This window comes from Bos mutus, chromosome 18, assembly GCF_027580195.1.
Source record: "Bos mutus isolate GX-2022 chromosome 18, NWIPB_WYAK_1.1, whole genome shotgun sequence".
NCBI classification, from domain to species: domain Eukaryota; kingdom Metazoa; phylum Chordata; class Mammalia; order Artiodactyla; family Bovidae; genus Bos; species Bos mutus.
Genome location: NC_091634.1, coordinates 626188 through 646807, shown reverse-complemented (window position 1 = coordinate 646807; position 20620 = coordinate 626188). Strand labels below are relative to the sequence as shown.

The 20620-nt window shown below is 42.4% G+C and overlaps 2 protein-coding genes across 2 annotated transcripts in view; one reads left to right on the top strand and one right to left on the bottom strand.

The window, feature by feature from the left end:
• The window catches only part of LOC102265265 (zinc finger protein 154), a 35787-nt gene extending 15458 nt beyond the window's left edge, over positions 1-20329 (bottom strand). The window contains exons 1-2 of the mRNA XM_070386939.1: positions 18601-20329; positions 25-115 (exon numbers count right to left, since the gene is read on the bottom strand). The gene's annotated coding sequence lies outside the window, so the exon portion shown is untranslated. The remainder of the gene's footprint in view (positions 1-24; positions 116-18600) is intronic.
• On the top strand, positions 10853-12502 carry LOC102265544 (histone H3.3C). The gene is made up of 2 exons (XM_070388004.1): positions 10853-10880; positions 11173-12502. Exons 1-2 carry the CDS (start codon positions 10853-10855, stop codon positions 11577-11579), a joined length of 435 nt encoding a protein of 144 aa, XP_070244105.1. The 3' UTR covers positions 11580-12502.
• Positions 20330-20620: the final 291 nt, after the last annotated feature.

Sequence of the window (20620 nt, the reverse complement as noted above, 5' to 3'; positions counted from 1 at the left end):
TAAGAAAAAGCCAAACATGCTTACCAGGATCAGGACGGTACACGTGGCTCTGACTTCATAGGCAGGTCCAGAAGGAAGTCTACTGCTGAGAATGGATTGGACTTACTGCTTGTACCTGTAAAGAACAAAGACAATGGAGGCATCAGCCCAGACGACAAGGCCCAAACACACCACGTCAGTATCACAGACGCCGACAATACTCCCTCTCAGTCCACCTGGAAAGCCCCAGGAAGATGTACATACACACCCACACCCCATATTGCTGTTTTTGCTCCTCACCACGCTAACAGGAATGTCAATCTACACCAGGAGTTTCAGGATCCAGTCTAGGAAACAGGAGAAGTCAGAGTAGTCAGTGGATGGAGCTAAGACTTTGATCCCAAAGAGGTGTGCATACAAAGCTTAATGGCCTAGAAACTACTCAGGAGGCAAGTCATGCTGGGAGAAAGTCCCATATTCTTTCTATGTAAATAGAAGATGTGTTTACATCCAGCTTCATTCAATCCAAAAGCTGCCACCACATGATCCTTTTAGAGAAAGGACCAACTTGTTAGCAAAGACCAAGTGATCCAAAGAGGTCTCATCTCATGCCCAAATTGGAATTACAAAGTTATAGTGAGGAATTTCCAAGGATCCCAACCCAGTCTGAGTGAAGATAATAGCCAAATTAAAGTTAGTAGAAACTACTCCATCAATTTAGAAAGTATGTTAGAGACTGATTTTATTTGAATCAGAGGAATCCGGTGACAAAGATAGTGGGTAATTCTAATACCAGAAAATTAACTTGGTCACATAACAAATCACTTTAATTTAATAATAAGAGCAATCTTTTGTAATAACAAAGCTATTTGGTATAGACTGTTTCCTAGTAACAAAGAATAATCAACCTGGTATCTATCACTGAGAGACTAAATAAATCATGCTGCATCCTCTTAATAAGCATTAGGTAGTCGTGGACATGATCAATAAATTTTCTCTACTGCTGAGCCTTCAGATCATAATTTACATTCCAGAAAAAGAATGCCATATTCAGAATATCTTAAGACAAATATCTTAATAAAAATATCTAATACATATTCTTACCTACTCTTACAAGTAAGAATATCAACAGTAAAAATATGTACATTCTTACTATATATTTAAGAATATCATATAGCAATACTACAAAGAACATTTATTAGTAAAGAGGAGAAGTGAGCACCAGGATTTAAGGCAGAAAAGGATAGGCTAATTCTACCACCCACCAAAAAAATATGTCCTTTTCATCATAGGGGACTGGAATACAGAAGTAGGAAGTCAAGGGATGCATGGCAAGTCTGGCCTCGGAGTATAAAATGAAGCAGGGCAAAGGCTAACAGAGTTTTGCCCAGAGAACGCACTGGTCATCACAAACACCCTCTTCCAACAACACAAGAGAAGATTCTACACAGGGACATCACCAGATGGTCAATACCAAAATCATACTGATTATATTCTTTGCAGGAGAAGATGGAGAAGCTCTATACAGTCAGCAAAAACAAGACCGGGAGCTGACTGTGGCTCAGATCATGAACTCCTTATTGCCAAACTCAGACTTAAATCGAAGAAAGTAGGGAAAACCACTAGACCATTTACGTATGACCTAAATAAAATCCCTTACGATTATACAGTGGAAGTGACAAATAGATTCAAGGGATTAGATCTGATAGACGGAGTACCTGAAGAACTATGGACGGAGGTTCGTGATATTGTATAGGAGGCAGTGATCAAGACCATCTCCAAGAAAAAGAAATGCAAAAAGGCAAAATGGTTGTCTGATGAGGCCTTACAAATAGCTGAGAAAAGAGAAGCAAAAGGCAAAGGAGGAGAGGAAAGATATACGCAACTGAATGCAGAGTTCCAAAGAACAGCAAGGACAGATAAGAAAGCCTTCCTCAGCAATCAATGCAAAGCAACAGAGGAAAACAACAGAATGGGAGAGACTAGAGATCTCTCAAGAAAATTAGAGATACCAAGGGAACATTTCAGCAAAGATGGGCACAATAAAGGACATAAATGGTATGGACCTAACAGAAGCAGAAGATATTAAGAGATGGCAAGAAAACACAGAAGAATTGGACAGAAAAGATCTTCATGACCCAGATAATCACGAGGGTGTGATCACTCACCTAGAGCCAGACATCCTGGAATGCAAAGCCAAGTGGGCCTTAGGCAGCATCAGTATGAACAAAGCTAGTAGAAGTGATGGAATTCCAGTTGAGCTATTTCAAATCCTAAAAGATGATACTGTGAAAGTGCTGTACTCAATATGCCAGCAAATTTAGAAAATTCAGCAGCGGCCACAGGACTGGAAAAGGTCAATTTTCATGCCAATCCCAAAGAAAGTTAATGCCAGAGAATGTTCAAACTACTGCACAATTGCACTTAGCTCACACACTAGCAAAGTAATGCTCAAAATTCTCCAAGCCAGGCTTCAACGGTACATGAAATGAGAACTTCTTGATGTTCAAGCTGGATTTAGAAAAGGTAGAGGAACCAAAAATCAAATTGCCAACATCTGTTGGATCACAGAAAAAACAAAAGAGTTCCAGAAAAACATCTACCTCTGCTTTATCGACTATGCCAAACCCTCTGACCATGTTGTACAAATGCAGTCTGGTTGATAATCAGGACTCCCGATTACAAAGCTGCTAACCCCTAGGAAAATATAAACACCAGTCTTTGGTTATACAAGAAGGCCTAGACAAGAAGAACCATTTTTCTGAATTGGTTCCGTTGCTGCTTTGTCTCTGAAATCAGTATCTTGCAAGTAAGGGACTGCCTTTTACAGTTCTTGTAAGGCCCATGACATACAGCACTCTATGGAAAGATTATCAGTGCTACGATGGACGAGAATTCTGATCAAGAAATCACCACAGAAGTCAGGAAGGATTATACTACTTAAGATGCTCTTGTTATAGAAAAAGCTGTGAAAGCTATAAAGTCTGAAACAATAAATTCCTACTGGAGAAAAATGTGTCCAGATGACTTCATAGGATTTAAAACAAAGGCAGTCAAGAAAATCATGAGAGAGACTGTATGTATGGTGGCCGGGGGAGGGGAGCAGGTAAGAAGGTGAAGGGTTTCACGATATGGATCTTGGAGAAATTCAAGAGCTAACTGACCCCATACCAGAGGAATGAACAGAAGACAACTTGATGGAGATGAGTGCTTCTGAACCCGTGCTAGAGGAATATGATGCACCAGTGCCAGAAAACAAAATGACCTTAGACAATCCAGCAGGAGGGTTCTGACTACTCAAGACTGCTTTTGACTTCTTTTGTAAGATGGAGACTTATATGATATGGGCACTGAAACTAGAGCAAACACAAACAGTAGAAGAAGAATTGGTGCCATACAGAAACAGTTTTTGAGAAATGAAAAAATTTAAAAAGTCAGGCAGAAGCTGGCTGATCCACGTTGATGTATGGCAGAAATGAACACAATATTGTAAACCAATCATCCTCCAGTTACAAATAAATTTAAAAAAGAAAACGAAATGAAGAAAACAGAATAAACCCTTTAGTCATAATACCTGCTACAAAAAAGGGCAATTCAGACATTTTCAATGTTAGGAGTTGCCATGTCTTTATAAATAGTTCCCATTCTTGAACTGGAATGGTCCGCAACAAAAACTAGCAACCACAACATAAGCAAAGTAACTACTTAAATAGGATGTCATGATAAAATGTTTTCTGAATAAATGATCACATGAAGGAATACATCTCTGTTAGCCAATGCAGCCATAAATAAAAACGTTAATGAGGTAAAACTGGTCATGATGACAATAAAACAATATCAAACTAAAAAGTTCTTATTAAGCTTAATTCATTTGAACATATTTTGACAAAAAGTCTCAAATCCATTGCAGCAAATCTTATTAATTAAACCAGAAATCTATTACCATTTTTTAATCCTATGCTTTAATTTGTACATGCTCACCCTTTATTTAAGGATAACCATGAATAAAACATGAAAATCAGTAAAAACTCTTATAACCAACCATTCATTAGCGTATAGGCTAGGCTACCATGGACCAATCATATTGCTGCTTCATTATTAACACATGAATATGCGTAAATAGGAGTTTTTTCACTTTATCTTATTTTTAATTAAGGTAGAGTTGACTTACAACATTATATAAGTTTCAGGTGTACAACATAGAGATCGCCACTTTTAAAGTTTCCACTTGATTTACAGCTATAACACATCGACTACACTCTGTACAACATATGCCGTAGCTTATCTCACACCCAGTAGTTTGTACCTCTCGTGTGCTACTGCTATCAGGCCCTTTCCCTCCCTAGTAACCACGAGTTGGTTCTCTACATCGTGAATGTTTCTTTTTGTTATCGCCACCAGTTTGTTTTGTTTAGACTCCACATAAAAGTGACATCATACAGTATTTGTCTTTCTCTCTGAATGATTTCACTAAGCATAATACCCTCCAAGTCCGCCCACGTTGCATATGGAAAAATTTCATTCCTTTGATGGCTGCGTAGTATTTTATTCCATTAAATATATGCACACAGTATATATAATAAATATATAAAAGATATATGCATTTATAGATAGATATCCCACATCTTTATTCATTCATCTGTTGATCATCATAGGTTCCTCCCATATATTTCTTGGCTATTGTAAATAATGCTGCTATGAACACTGGGGTGCATGTATCTTTTCAAATCAATGGGTTTTTGTTTTTTTTTTAATAAATACCCAGGGGTGGAAATGCTGAATCCTAAGCCTTTGCTTGTGTGGATCACAATCAACTGTGGAAAATTCTGAAAGACATGGGAATACCAGACCACCTGATCTGCCTCTTGAGAAATTTGTATGCAGGTCAGGAAGCAACAGTTAGAACTGGACATGAACAACAGACTGGTTCCAAATAGGAAAAGGAGTACGTCAAGGCTGTATATTGTCACCCTGTTTGTTTAACTTATATGCAGAGTACATCATGAGAAACGCTGGACTGGAAGAAACACAAGCTGGAATCAAGATTGCCAGGAGAAATATCAATAACCTCAGATATGCAGATGACACCACCCTTATGGCAGAAAGTGAAGAGGAACTCAAAAGCCTCTTGATGAAAGTGAAAGTGGAGAGTGAAAAAGTTGGCTTAAAGCTCAACATTCAGAAAACGAAGATCATGGCATCTGGTCCCATCCCTTCATGGGAAATAGATGGGGAAACAGTGGAAACAGTGTCAGACTTTATTTTTTGGGGCTCCAAAATCACTGCAGATGGTGACTGCAGCCATGAAATTAAAAGACGCTTACTCCTTGGAAGGAAAGTTATGACCAACCTAGATAGCATATTCAAAAGCAGAGACATTACTTTGCCAACAAAGGTCCGTCTACTCAAGGCTATGGTTTTCCCTGTGGTCATGTATGGATGTGAGAGTTGGACTGTGAAGAAGGCTGAGCACCGAAGAATTGATGCTTTTGAACTGTGGTGTTGGAGAAGACTCTTGAGAGTTCCTTGGACTGCAAGGAGATCCAACCAGTCCATTCTGAAGGAGATCAGCCCTGGGATTTCTTTGGAAGGAATGATGCTAAAGCTGAAACTCCAGTACTTTGGCCACCTCATGTGAAGAGTTGACTCATCGGAAAAGACTCTGATGCTGGGAGGGATTGGGGGCAAGAGGAGAAGGGGGGCAAGAGGAGAAGGGGATGACAGAGGATGAGATGGCTGGGTGGCATCACTGACTCGATGGACGTGAGACTGAGTGAACTCTGGGAGTTGGTGATAGACAGGGAGGCCTGGCGTGCTGCGATTCATGGGGTCGCAAAGAGTTGGACACGTTTGAGTGACTGATCTGATCTGATCTGATGGTAGTTCTAGTATTAGTTCTTTTAAGGAACCTCCATATTCCTATTCACAGTGGCTGTACCAATTTACATTTCCGCTAACAGAGTAGGAGGGCTCTCTCTCTTTTTTCACATCCTTGTTATTTGTGGTATTTTTGATGACAGCCATCTGACAGCTGTGAAGTGATATCACTGTGGTTTTGTTTGCATTTCTCTAATTAACAATGTTGAGCATCTTTTCATGTGCCTGGTGGCTATGCATAAATATGGTACAACACTATAAATGTATTTTCTTTTCTTTATGATTTTCTCAAGAGCATTTTCCTTTCTCTACCTGTAAGTATAAAATACATATAAAATAAAATATATATGCTGGTCAACAGTAGACTATTAGTAATTATGTTTGGGAGAATCAAAAGTTATACGCAAATCTGTGATTGTGTAGGGGATTGACACGCATAACTCCTGCAGTTTAAGGGTCAACTGTATCTACAAAGTAAAAATCTGTAAAACTCCTTTACATTTATTATTACTACTACTATGAAAAAAAATCCTCAAAACCTCATTTTGGAAAAAGGCAAAGGACCGAATCATCACACTGTGAAAGGAGAAATAAAACAAGATATTTTTGTATCTTTTTCTATCTGAACTTCTACTCTAACTTTCTTATTTGTAAAAAACATATTCCACCTAATAAAGGAAACGGGAGGGTAGAACCATCACCTATATTGATGGTACAGGCAAGAATCATCAGCGGCAGGACTTCCCTGCTTGAGCCTCAGGTTCAATCCCTAGTCAAGGAACTAGATCCTACATGCCACAAGACCCAGTGAAGCCAAATAAATAAATATTAAAAAAAAAAAAAAACTAGAGACTTCCCTGGCGGTCCAGTAGTTAAAATATGCCTTCTTTCAAAAAAGAAAAAAGAAAAGGACTACCTTCCCAAACAGGGAACCTAGGTTTGAGGAAACTAAGAACCCACATGCCACAGGGGAAGTAAGCCCAGGCGCTGCATCTACTGAGCCCTTGCACCACAACTAAAGGAAAGTCTGTGATGAACAGCCTGCACGCTGCAACTAAGGCCTGTCACAGCCAAAACTAGAGAAATAACATAAATATTAAAAATAAAATACCCAGGAAAATTTGAATACTGTTTGGTACTGCATAATACGGAGAAACTGTTTATAGTTACATATGATAAAGATTAGAGAAGGCAGTGGCACCCCACTCCAGTACTCTTGCCTGAAAAATCCCCCGGACAGAGTAGGGATCGCGAAGAGTCGGACATGACTGAGCAACTTTACTTTCAATTTTCACTCTGCTGCATTGGAGAAGGAAATGGCAATCCATTCCGGTTTTCTTGCCTGGAGAATCCCAGGGACAGAGAAGCCTGGTAGGCTGCCGTCTCGGGTCGCACAGAGTCGGACACAACTGAAGTGACTTAGCAGCAGCAGCAGCATGATAAAGATACTATAATTAAACAAACAAAAAAAAGTCCTAGCCTATTACATACACTTACGTGTTATCTCATGGCTTGTAGGATCTTAGCTCCCTGACCAGGAACTGAACCCACACCCTCAGCAGTGAAATCATGGAGTCCTAACCCCCGGGCCACCAGGGAATTCCCTTATTTGAACTTTTATAGATGTAATGATATGGCTTTTGGAGTTTGCCTTAAGATAAGCAATTGCTGAGGGAAATAGAGCAGGATTATAAATGAAATGATTTTGGCTGTGAGTCAGTTCATTTGTTGCTATATGATGACTTCTTGTGGGTTTTTTTCTTTTTTCCTATTACCATGTCCACTTTTCCAGGAGTTTTTAAGATTCCGTATTGCACTCACCTCACACACTAGTAAAGTAATGCTCAAAATTCTCCAAGCCAGGCTTCAGCAATACGTGAACTCTGAACTTCCAGATGTTCAAGCTGGTTTTAGAAAAGGCAGAGGAACCAGAAATCAAATTGCCAACATCCGCTGGATCATGGAAAAAGCAAGAGAGTTCCAGAAAAACATCTATTTCTGCTTTATTGACTATGCCAAAGCCTTTGACTGTGTGGATTACAATCAACTGTGGGAAATTCTGAAAGAGATGGGAATACCAGACCACCTGACCTGCCTCTTGAGAAACCTGTATGCAGGTCAGGAAGCAACAGTTAGAACTGGACATGGAACAACAGACTGGTTCCAAATAGGGAAAGGAGTACGTCAAGGCTGTATATTGTCACCCTGCTTATTTAACTTATATGCAGAGTACATCATGAGAAACGCTGGACTGGAAGAAGCACAAGCTGGAATCAAGATTGCTGGGAGAAATATCAATAGCCTCAGATATGCAGATGACACCACCTTTATGGCAGAAAGTGAAGAGGAACTCAAAAGCCTCTTGATGAAAGTGAAAGTGGAGAGTGAAAAAGTTAAAGCTCAATATTCAGAAAACGAAGATCATGGCATCTGGTCCCATCCCTTCATGGGAAATAGATGGGGAAAACAGTGGAAACAGTGTCAGACTTTATTTTTTGGGGCTCCAAAATCACTGCGGATGGTGACTGCAGCCATGAAATTAAAAGACGCTTACTCCTTGGAAGGAAAGTTACGACCAACCTAGACAGCATATTCAAAAGCAGAGACATTACTTTGCCAACAAAGGTCCATCTAGTCAAGGATATGATTTTTCCAGTGGTCATGTATGGATGAGAGAGTTGGACTGTGAAGAAAGCTGAGCGCTGAAGAATTGATGCTTTTGAACTGTGGTGTTGGAGAGTCCCTTGGACTGCAAGGAGATCCAACCAGTCCATTCTAAAGGAGATCAGTCCTGGGTGTTCTTTGGAAGGACTGATGCTGAAGCTGAAACTCCAATACCTTGGCCACCTCATTTGTAGAGTTGATTTATTGGAAAAGACTCTGATGGTGGGAGGGATTCGGGGCAGGAGGAGAAGGGGACGACAGAGGATGAGATGGTTGGATGGCATCACTGACTTGATGGACATGAGTTTGAGTGAACTCCGGGAGTTGGTGATGGACAGGGAGGCCTGGCGTGCTGCAATTCATGAGGTCACAAAGAGTCGGACCTGACTGAGCAACTGAACTGAATCTTACTTACAAAATTTTTATATTAATAATCAAACATGTTGAGCTTGTTTTCCATTTGCTATATACTACCCTTTTATTCTGAAGTGTATCATAGCTCAAAACCTGTCATGTTGATACCAGTATGCGGGGAGCCAGCAGGAGGCACTCTGCCCATGGCAAAGGTCATGAGGAAGGAGGCTCGACATACGCAAAGGCGGGATCGAGCCTCAGGAGTCCCCCTGGAAATCCTCGAGCATCTACCCCCATAACCAGAGCCTGCCTACTTTACTACTTTGTGCTCTCACCTACACCTCTGACTTTACGGGGGGCTGTCCCCCACCACCTCTTTCAGAGAAGGAATTAACTTAGAGCTCCAGTTAATAATAATTCCTGGGCGTGACAGGAGTGTTTCAACCTAAAAACTCCTCTGAAGGTTCTCTAGCCTGCCTGACAGGCTTGTCTGGCCACATGTGATTGCTCACAGCCTCCCAACCGTGAGAGGCTCGAGATGCTTTAAACCTTCTAAAAACAGGTTCTTTAGAGAAGTTAGAAAACCATTAGTATAAGTATAGTGGGCTGATTAGAAATTGTGTTGGTGAAGGGTTTTTCATTTGTTGAGCCAATGTTTACTGCTAAGTCTCCACATCCCCTGCCCTTACACACATTAATGAATATATAGAAGAAATAAGTATTAACGTTTGATATAAATCACGTTAGACCTTAGGCTAAGTAAATTCTTTCCTTAATTAAAACCCACTACACCCTCACCCTATAGGAATGTAACTTTATTTGGGTGGCGTCTGTTTTAAGAATAATCAGCCTTGGAGAAATAAGTGTTCTGGTTGACTGACCGCTGTCACAAGGAGAGGGTCATAAATTGTCAGCAGGCCCCCCTGGCCAGAAGATGATGCAACACCCCTAAGACCTCTGTATACATTTGTGTGAAGCACCTGACTTTAATAAAAGTCAGGACTGCTGTCCCCGCGTGACTTATGTATAATATCTCAGTGTATAAAAACAGACTTTGGAAAATAAAGAATTGGGATCAGTTCCTCGAAAGACTGGTCTCCCCATGTCTCTCTCTCTCTCAAACTCTGGCTGAGTCTCCATCTGGAGCGCGGAGCCCGTCATGCTTACTAATTATGCCTGGGCTTCTAAGATCTGACCGGGGAGGCCTCAGTGTCTCCTCTCCTTTGGGAGAACGGAAGGACGCCTGTGGCCTGCGTAAGTGATGCAAGCTTCTTGTCTTGAAGTTTTATTGGTCTCCCGCATAAACCAAGCTACTCAGCCTCTTTTCTCCACTGAATTTTCCTGCTGAGCTATCCTCATTCTATTACTCTTTATATCTCTAATTAATATCTAAATAAGTCGCCAACGCCGTCCCCGCTTCGAATACCCTGTGTGACTCTTTGTGACCCTATAGACTGTAGCTGGGCAGGCTCCTCTGTCCACGAGATTCTCCAGGCAAGAATACTGGAGTGGGCTGCCATGCTCTCCTCCAGGGGATCTTCCTGACCCATGGATCGAACCCGCACCTCCTGTATCTCCTGCACTGCAGGCAGATTCTTAACCTACTACCTGGGAGGCCCCAGTATTATTTTACTGTTCATCAGTTTTCCTTAGCAAAGTTAAAAATACTAAATCCTTCAACCTCAGGAGAGGTAAGACAGAGAAGCATAGTCCGTCGTGCCAGTAGACGTGCAAAGTAGGGATGAGAAGACCCAACTGCGTGGAGTATTTCAGAGTTCTCACCAAGCTTTCACTTGTGTTACCATCAGCTCAGACTGTTATCGAAGCCTCCTACACTGTTGGTGGGAATGTGTATGTTAGCCAAAACGTTGGTCTGGGTTTTCTGTAAGATATTACAGCAAAACCCCAATGAACTTTTTGCCAACCTGATGAGACTGGCACAGCCACTTTGGGAAACAGTATGGAGGTTCCTTACAACATGGCCCAGCAATCCCAGTCCTGGGCAAGTACCTGGAGAAAACCACTGTTCTAAAGGACACATGTACCCCAAATACCTGTCATGGTATTTCCAGGTCATGTGACTAGCACCGCAATGGAGGGGACACTGGTTCGACCCCTGGTCTGGGAAGATCGCACATGCCATGGAACAACTAAGCCTGTGCACCACAACAAGAGGAGCCCCTGGTGTTCGCAGCCGCCGCCGCGCCGCCATCACTCTCCAAAGCCAGTGCCGCCTCCAGCTCGCCGAGCTCCAGCCGAAGGAGAAGGAGGGTAAGTAAGGAGGTCTCTATACCATAGCTTGTACAAAGCAGACTGCCCGCAAATTGACAGGTGGTAAAACACCGAGGAAGCAACTTGCTACAAAAGCCACTCGGAAGAGTGCGCCCTCTACTGGAGGGGTGAAGAAACCTCATTGTTACAGGCCTGGTACTGTGGCCCTCGATGAAATTAGACGTTATCAGAAGTCCACTGAACTTCTGATTCGCAAACTTCCCTTCCAGCGTCTGGTGCGGGAAATTGCTCAGGACTTCAAAACAGATCTGCGCTTCCAGCGTGCAGCTATTGGTGCTTTGCAGGAGGCAAATGAGGCCTATCTGGTTGGCCTTTTTGAAGACACCAACCTGTGTGCTATCCATGCCAAACATGTAACAATTATGCCAAAAGACATCCAGCTAGCACGCCGCATACGTGGAGAACATGCTTAAGAATCCACTATAACGGGAAACATTTCATTCTTTAAAAAAAAAAAAAAAAATTCTCTTCTTCCTGTTATTAGTAGTTCTGAACGTTTTTTTTCCATGGGGTCAAAAGGTACCTAAATATATGATTGCAAGTGGAAAATAGGGGACAGAAATCAGGTATTGGCAGTTTTTCCATTTTCATTTGTGTGTGAATTTTTAATATAAATGTGGGGACATAAAGCATTAATGAAAGTCAAAATGTTTCAGTCAACAAGTTTCAGCAGTTCAACTTTATAACAATTATAAATAAACCTGTTGAATTTTTCTGGACAATGCCAGCATTTGGATTTTTTTAAAACAAGTAAATTTCTTATTGACTGCAAAAAAACAAAAGAGAGAGAGAGAGAAGCCACTGCAACAAGAAGTCTGTGAACTGCAACTAGAGAAAGCCCGCAGCAATGAAGGTCTAGCATAGTGAAAAAGAATAAAAATGTCAACTGCGGCAATAGCTTCGGAGAGGAAATTTAAACAAAATCTTCAAGTTACCATTGGATTTAGGACTTTGTTAGTGACAATGAGCTGTGAGGCTAATACACGAAACTTGAAAAAGTAGAGCTATATTGTCGACGTAATCAGGAGAGAGAAAAAAACAATGCTCTTTAAGAGTTCAGTTCTAGGGCTTTCCTGGTGGTCCAGTGGCTAAGACTACACGCTTCCAATGCAGAGAGTCCGGGTTCAATCCTGATCTGGAAACTGGATACCACATGTTGGGAACTGAGAGTTTTCATGCCCAAACTAAGACCAGACACAGAAAAATAAATTAAATATTAAAAATAAATAAAACAAAAGTTCAGTTGTAAAAGATGACAGAAACAGTAGAACAAGAAACGCACTGGATCACTAAGAGAGAAAAAACTATTTTTAGAAGGAATAAGTGTTTATAAAGTTAGTTCAAAAAGAGACTGAAAGAGAGAGCAGTAACAGGTCACCAGTCATGAGATTTGATCAAGAACCAGTCTGCAGACAAATTGAGACATGAGGGCATGGCTCTTAGCTGGCATTTGAGTTAAACTGATTTGTTTTAGGTCAGGAAGCAGAAACTGTTTTCACATGGTGAGCTCTGCTCTTTCTGTGGGTGGCAGGAGCTGAATATCAACAGAGAAGGGAGTCACACCGGGGAACTTAATGAAGTAACAATTAAGATTTGCTGGCCCTGCTGAAAGTTTAATAAAGAGACTGAGCCAAGAACTGCAATCTGGAGAGGAAAACACCAGGAAATGGAAAAGCTGCTGGTCCAGGGCCAACGTGTGCACAGGGGCTCAGGTGAACGGGGTTCTGGAAGTTTTAAATGACGGACGTGAGCTCTCTTACCTCAAAGTACTGAAATATTTATAATTACTAAGACAGTTCAGGGGAAGATGTCCTAGATTTTCTGAATGTTCCTCAGCTAAGTGAAGGTGGTAAGGCTAAAAAGGAAATCTCCATGTGGAATCTTTTTAGCCAACTGGGAACAGTGACATCTTAGAGCAGTGATGATCAACCCAAGACTTCACATCTCTAAAGAGCAGAGAACCTATCTGAGACCCTAGCCAGTGATTTTGAAAATTTTCTTTCTAAGCCAGCATATGCTACAGGCAGTGAGTGACGAGCGCATGAAACTGTGCCTACAGTCACTGGGGTAGGATCCAATTCCACTCCCCTAATTGGTGGTTGTGGTATAAGGAGAGTTTCAGTTACAAATAAGAATTACAACGTCTGCTGCAAACTGCTATGATACACCATGGAGATGATATTGCATCCATTTAAAATTGAACTGTAGTTTGTGTTCAAGAAAAATGAAATATCTCCAACAGCCCTAACACTGTGGATGTCAAATCTAAAGATTGTAAATTTGGGAAAACTACTTCTGTTTCACAAAACGTATTCTCCTTAAAGTTGTTTTGAAAACCCACTCCTGGACATATTAACAGGAGAAAACTGTAATTTGAAAAGATACATGCCACTTAAGAAAGTTCCTTAAGTGGCCTAGTGGTTAGGATTCTGGGCTTAACTGCTCTGGGCCCGGTTCAATTCCTGGAGGGAACTGAAATCCTGCAAGCTGGGGAGAGAGGAAGGGAGGATAGTAGGGAGGAAGGAAGAGAAAGCAAGCAAGAAAAATCCATGCACCCATGCACCCCAATGTTTACTGCAGCACTGTTTACAACAGCCAAGCACAGAAGCAACTTAAATATCCATCGACAGAGAAATGGATAAAGGTGTGGCATATACACACACATACACGCCACACACACACAGACATATACATATATATAATAGAAGATTACTCAACCATAAAAGAGAATGAAATAAGAGATTATCATACTAAGTGAAGCAAGACAAATATCATATGATATCACTAATATGCAGAATCTTAAAAAGATGATACAAATCTTTACAAAGAAACTTATTTACAAAATAGAAACAGGTTAGATTTTGAAAAGGATCATGGTTATCAAAGGGGAAAGGTGGTGGGTAGATAAATTGGGAGTTTGGGATTAACATATCTACTACTATAAATAAAGAGAAGGGAATGGCAACCCACTCCAGTATTCTTGCCTGGAAAATTCCATGGACAGAGCAGCCTGGTGGGCTACAGTCCATAGGGTCACAAAGAGTCAGACACAACTGAACACACACACACACACACACACACAAATAAATAAAACAGATAACCAACAAGGACCTACTGTATAGCACAAGAGCTCTACTCAACATTCTGTAATAACATATAAGGGATAAGAATCTGAAGAAGAATGGATACATATATGTGTATAACTGAGCCACTCTGCTGTACACCTGACAGTAATACAACATTTTTAATCAATTATACCTCAATCTAAAATAAAAATCTAAAGAATTGTTTAAAAAAAAAAAAGGAGACAACTAGCCCAAAACGGAGTCACTTGAACTGAGCTTTACTCACCAAACCAACACTACCTAAGTTCAGTTTCAGCCTTCCCCAGAAACCAAATCTTAAATCAGTCAACCTGGTATTTCCTGGTCAGCACTAGTGAGGTAATCTGCCTGACAGTTCCCTGACTAGGCCCCTGGCATTGGGAGCTCGGAAGCTTAGCCACTTGACTATGTGGTCTAACATCTTTTTTATTTTTAAGATTTGCTTATGTGGCTGCATCAGGCCCTAGTTGAGGTGTGTGGGCTGTTCACTGCAGCACGCAGGCCTCTCTGGTTGTGGCACGTGGGCATACTTGTCCTGGGGCATGCGGAATCTTAGTTCCCTTATCAGGGATCAAAGCTGCATCCCCTGCGTTGGAAGATGGATTCTTAACCACTAGACCACCAGTCCTAATGTCTTTTTATTAGAGTCCTTTCATGACAACTCTATTTAAAATAATAAAAGTCTCTGGGATTTGTCTTAATTTTCTATAGTATATACTGTAAAATGTACTCTGTCTAATGTACAATTTTGCATATTTTGACAGCACATATAATCATAAATACATCACTAAAATATACAGAACTTGGGAATTCCCTGGCAGTCCAGTGGTTAGGACTCTGTGCTTTCTCAGCTGTGACTCGGGTTTAATGTGTAGTCAGGGAACTAAGACCCGAGAGCTGCTCAGTGTGCCCAGAACAAAAAAAAAGGAACAAGGGAAAAGCAGTAAGTATATACAAAGGAATTCCCATAAGGTTATCAGCTGATTTTCCAGCAGAAACTCTGCAAGGCAGAAAAGCTAAAAACCTCCAACCAAGAATACTCTACCCAGCAAGGCTCTCGTTCAGATTCGACCAAGAAGTCAAAAGCTTTACAGACAAGCAAAAGCTAAGAGAATTCAGCACCACCAAACCAGCTTTAGCACATATGCCAGAGGAACTTCTCTAGAAGGAAAAGGCCACAACTAGAAACAAGAAAATTACAAATGGGAAAGCTCACTGGTAAAAGCTCACATACAGTCAAGGCAGGAAATCATCCACACACAAATATGGTATCAAAACCAGCAATTATGAGAAGTGGAGAGTACAAATGTAGGCTATTGGAAACACATGTGACATGAAGAAACCAGCAATTTAAAACATATAAAAAATATATTTTTATGTTATATGTATGTACATATATACATATATAAAAACCTCATGGTAGGGACTTCCCTGGCAGCCCAGTGGTTAAGAATCTGCCTGGCAGTGCAAGGCACTCGGGTTCGATCCCTTGGTGGCAAACCAGAATCCCACATGCTGCAGAGTAATTAAGCCTGCGAGCAGCAACTACTGAAGCCTGCATGCTCCGAAGCCCAAGCGCCACAACTAGACTCTTTGCGCCACATCAAACGAGCCTTCATGACACAACAAAGATCACATACAAACAAACAAACAAAAAAGCCTCATGGTAACTGCAAAACAAACTTCCAGCTATAAAACAAATAAGTCAAGGATGTAAGCAGTGATCCCCCACCTTTCTGGCACCAGGGACTGGTTCCATGGAAGACAATTTTTCACAGACCAGGGGAGGCTGGTTTCGGGCTGACTGATGCACAGTACACTGATTGCGCACTTTATTTCTAATCTACTGATGCTGCACATCTGACAAGAGGTAGCAGTCCGCAGCCCACAGGCTGGGGACCCCGAGTACAGCGTAGGGAATATAGTCAATAATACTGTAGTAACTCTGTATGGTAACACACAGTAACAGAATGTTTCCTGTCATTTTGTAATGTATGTAAGTATCTAGTTACTATATTGTACAACTGAAACTAACGTAAGTCAATCACACAAATATGTTAAAAAAAAAAAAAAACCACCTAGATCTGTTTCACTCTCTGTTAGAGAGTGAATGTTTATGTCCCCCCAGAATTCATACCTGACACAGAACCTCCCAATTTTATGGTATTAGGAGCGAGAACCTTTGGGAGGAAATTAGATGAGACCATGAAGGTAGGCCCCACAAGGGAGAGACTGTCACCCTTATAAAAGACAGGAGAGCTTGCTCCTCTCTGCTCATCACCACATAAGGACACGGAACATGGCTTCTAGGAACCAGGAAGCAGGCCCTCACCAGACACAGAACCTGACCATGTGGGCACCCTGATCTTGGACTTCCAGCCTCCAGAAAAAAAACTCCTGGTGTTTATAAGTTATCTAGTTTACGGTACTTTGTTATAACCACCCATGCAGAAAAAGACACTTTCCTTCCCCACTGGAAAATCCAGTAACTCATAATAAAAACATATCCAGAATCCAGCCACTTCCAAGCTACCACTCTGTTCCATAAACCCTCAAGTGGACTACTGTAGGAGCCTCCACACTGGTTTTCCTTTCTCTTCCCTCAGTCTCACAATCTAGTCTCCACTGTGCAGCCATACGGAGACTGTTTAGAGGTAGGTAAGGGCTTCCCTGGAGGCTGTGTTAAAGAGTCCACCCGCCAGTGCAGGATCAGGGGTTCGATCCCTGGGTCAGGAGGATTCCACATGCTGCAGAGCAGCTAAGCCCACGGACCACAGCTACTGAGCCCGCTCGCCCCAGAGCCCACACTCTGCCACAAGAAGCCACTGCAATGAGAAGCACCACCCGACCCCCCAACATAAATAAATGAACGGAGCTGCTGCTGCTAAGTTGCTTCAGTCGTGTCCAACTCCGTGACCCCACAGACGGCAGCCCACCCGGCTCCCCTGTCCCTGGGATCCTCCAGGCAAGAACACTGGAGTGGGTTGGCATTTCCTTCTCCTATAAATGGAGCTAGGCAAGGTCATTCCCCCTCTTCTGATTCAAACTTCCTATCACCTCCAGAACAGATACCCAATTTCTTAGGCAGCCGTTCCAGTGCTGAATTCTGTTCTCTTGCTCCTTCTTCCCACCTAATGGAAAGATCTTAATGATCCCACCTCAGCTCTACCTCTAAGCACTTTCACATCCTGGTACTTGGATAACATTTCCACATCCACTTACATTAGGTGCCAGAAATGCAAACACTTCTATACCACCTTTGGTAGACTCAGGACCCTAGGTTTAGGTCCTTAAAGAATTCCACGGCAGGGACTTCCCTGGTGCTGCAGGGAATGAGAATCTGCCTGCAAGAGCAGTGGACACAGGTTCGATCCCCGGTCTGAGAAGATTCACAAGCTGCGAGAGTAACTAAGACAATGCACCACAGCTATTGAACCCATGCTCCACAAGAGAAATCACCACAATGAAAAACCCATACACCTCGGAAAGAGTAGCCCCCACTCAGGGCAGCTAGAGAAATGCCTGCGCAGCAAGGAAGACCCAGCACAGCCATAAATAAGCAATGTATAAAAAGAATCCCGGGTCACCACAATGCAGAGAATATATGGGTTGGGGAAGGGAACAATAGCAGTCTGGGACACACTACACATACCTACAGGTCCCGCAAACGTTTCTGCAGTCATGTTTTAAGACACAGGCTACAGATGAATGAATACAATGTCAGGTTTCACGGGGTTCAGGCCGCTATGCGCGCACGCCTGGCCCTTGGGCTGAATGCCTAACTTATGTGCCTCAGTGTCTCACCTTACTAGCTCTGTGTGCTTGAACAAAGATCCAACCTCCTGGTGCCCCAACGTCTTCATCCTCCTCCTCGGTCTGGTTATCCAAAGGCTGTTAAACAGCTTTTGGAAGACTTTTGAACACCTAACGTAGTTTGGTTTAAAATTTCCCACAGCTCTTAGAATTCCTGAGAATATATGCAGAGCCCTCAGCCTGCTATTCTAGGAGTAACTCCGCCTCAAACTTTGTTCCTCGCCAGGCACAACGGAGCCCAGATTTCCCGAATTCCCAGAGCTCAGTCGCAGCTCCAGGCCTTGGTACATCCCGGTTCCTCTGCCTGTATCCCTCTCCCTCATCTAATCACACCCCAGATAGTAAGATTAAACTGGAAAACTGAAATGTTTATTCTCAACCACTGTCAGAAACAAGAGCACGTGTACTAACGCCTCACCGTCCCGGACACCGGGGGCTGGGCTGCAGGGACGAGGGCACTCCGGGCGTTAGTGTCTGGTGGGGTGAGGGCGGGGAGGGCCCGAGGACAAGCGCTTACCTGCGGCGGGTCCCTCCGAGCGGCCGCAGCCATCCAGGCCTTTGGGCGGAGTGGGTCCGGGAGCGGGCCGGCGGGTCTTAAACCGGCCCTGGTGCGAATCATCTCTCGCGGTGCTGCGGCCGAACCTCAGACTCGCTTCTGTGCAGCGGGACTCCTCTGACGCTTTCTCGGTCCTGTCCCGTCGGCCCCGTCTCACGGCTCCGGAACTTCTATCCGGACGAACACACCCGAGCAGCCAAAATGACCGCCCGGAGGAGGACGCCGGAAGCCCCGCCTCTCGCTAGGAGACACGCACGGAAACGCCTCTGTTCTGAGCCTTCATTGGCTCAGCTAGGCTGCTCAGCAGAGTATTCTGGGTAATGTAGTTCTCACGCTTGGGGGTAATTCACCCCACCCCTTTGCACCCTGACAAGTTTAGACCCGAGGGGCGCTGGGAAATGGAGTTCACCCATCCAAGGACTTAGAAGCCTCTTGTTCGTTCTTAAAAGGGCAGATCTCAGGACTTCTAGGGGATGTTGTGTTGTCTGAAGACATTCACCCAAGTTTCTGTGAACTTCATCATGCTGCCTGAGGCTACCTGTACCGTTTCTGAAGTTCTCAGAGGACACAGAACCAAGTACACATATCATTCCTAGTCCTTCAGATACAAAATGTGTCCGCTGGTAGCAGAAGCTAATAAACATTTCATGCTGCTACTGCTGCTAAGTCACTTCAGTCGTGTCCAACTCTGTGCGACCCCATAGACGGCAGCCCACCAGGCTCCCCCGTCCCTGGGATTCTCCAGGCAAGAACACTGGAGTGGGTTGCCATTTCCTTCTCCAATGCATGAAAGTGAAAAGTGAAAGTGAAGTCCCTCAGTCGTGTCCGACCCTCAGCGACCCCATGGACTGCAGCCTACCAGGCTCCGCCATCCATGGGATTTTCCAGGCAAGAGTACTGGAGTGGGTTGCCATTGCCTTCTAGGATTCTTAATCACTAGACCACCAGGGAAGCCTTGTCTTTAATAAATTTAAATGGAGTATAATCTATAAAAATACTGAATCACTATGTTATATACCTGGATTAGTTCCAGGTGTAAAACAACTATACTTCAATAAAAATAAACTAATAATGAAAAATAAACATTACCATGTTGCAATTAAATCTATACACTATGAAGTGTTAGACTCAGTTTGATCAGTCTCTGTATGTTTGGTCAGGAAGAAGAGAAAAAACACTCCAGGTAGGTCAGCGGGAGTACAAAGGTGGATCTCTATAGTCACTTCAGAAAATACTTCTAACAGCATAGTAAGTTATTGTGTCCAATTTAGCAAGCATATAATATTTTTATCATTTAGTTTCTTTTTGGATAGTCTGACAATTTCTCAAAAATAGAACAATGAAAGACATGCAGATTTCATACAGATTAACAGGTGTGGTATTCACAGATGGAGCATGTATGAAAAAGGTGTTCTGAACCCCGAACTGCACAGAGTAACTGAAACTATGATCTCATCACTGGGAAGTCGTTATCATTTCCCCTGGATTACAGAAACTGCTCTGCATGAGGAACTATTACCTGAAAAAAGTTATAAAATTCAAATTACAGAAAGCTATTAATGACTATGTAGTGATTCAGAGATTGTGTCTGAAATGTCTCAGAGGAGTATCAGTAGATGGTTAAAAATGTGAAAATCTTAGAGAAGTTTTAGCAGTGATGTCTGAGAAGAGATACAATTAAGCTGAGCATGTGACCAGAATAATTATTCTGAAGACACTGCCTTCTCCTTTTAGGTGCTAATGGCTGTCAAATTTTGCTAAACATTACTTATATTAAAAATACTTATTTAATACTTAAAACTAAAAGGGTTAAAAATAATTTTTAATAAAATCGATTTGTTTTAATTGAATTTTTTAAGGAATCTTATCATTTCTCCTACATGAATACACAGTGACACATCATGTCTCTTCTGGAAAATCTCTCTCCTTTGGTGTTTCCATCAAAACCTGTCAGAAGTTACCACACACTGTCCTGGCTTCG

Bases quoted from the DNA above. Each gene is read 5' to 3' on its own strand.
- LOC102265544 (XM_070388004.1), top strand. From the start codon at position 10,853: ATGGCCCAGCAATCCCAGTCCTGGGCAA. The intron at 10,881-11,172 runs GTACCTGGAGAA...TCTATACCATAG, and splicing joins GCAATCCCAGTCCTGGGCAA to CTTGTACAAAGCAGACTGCC.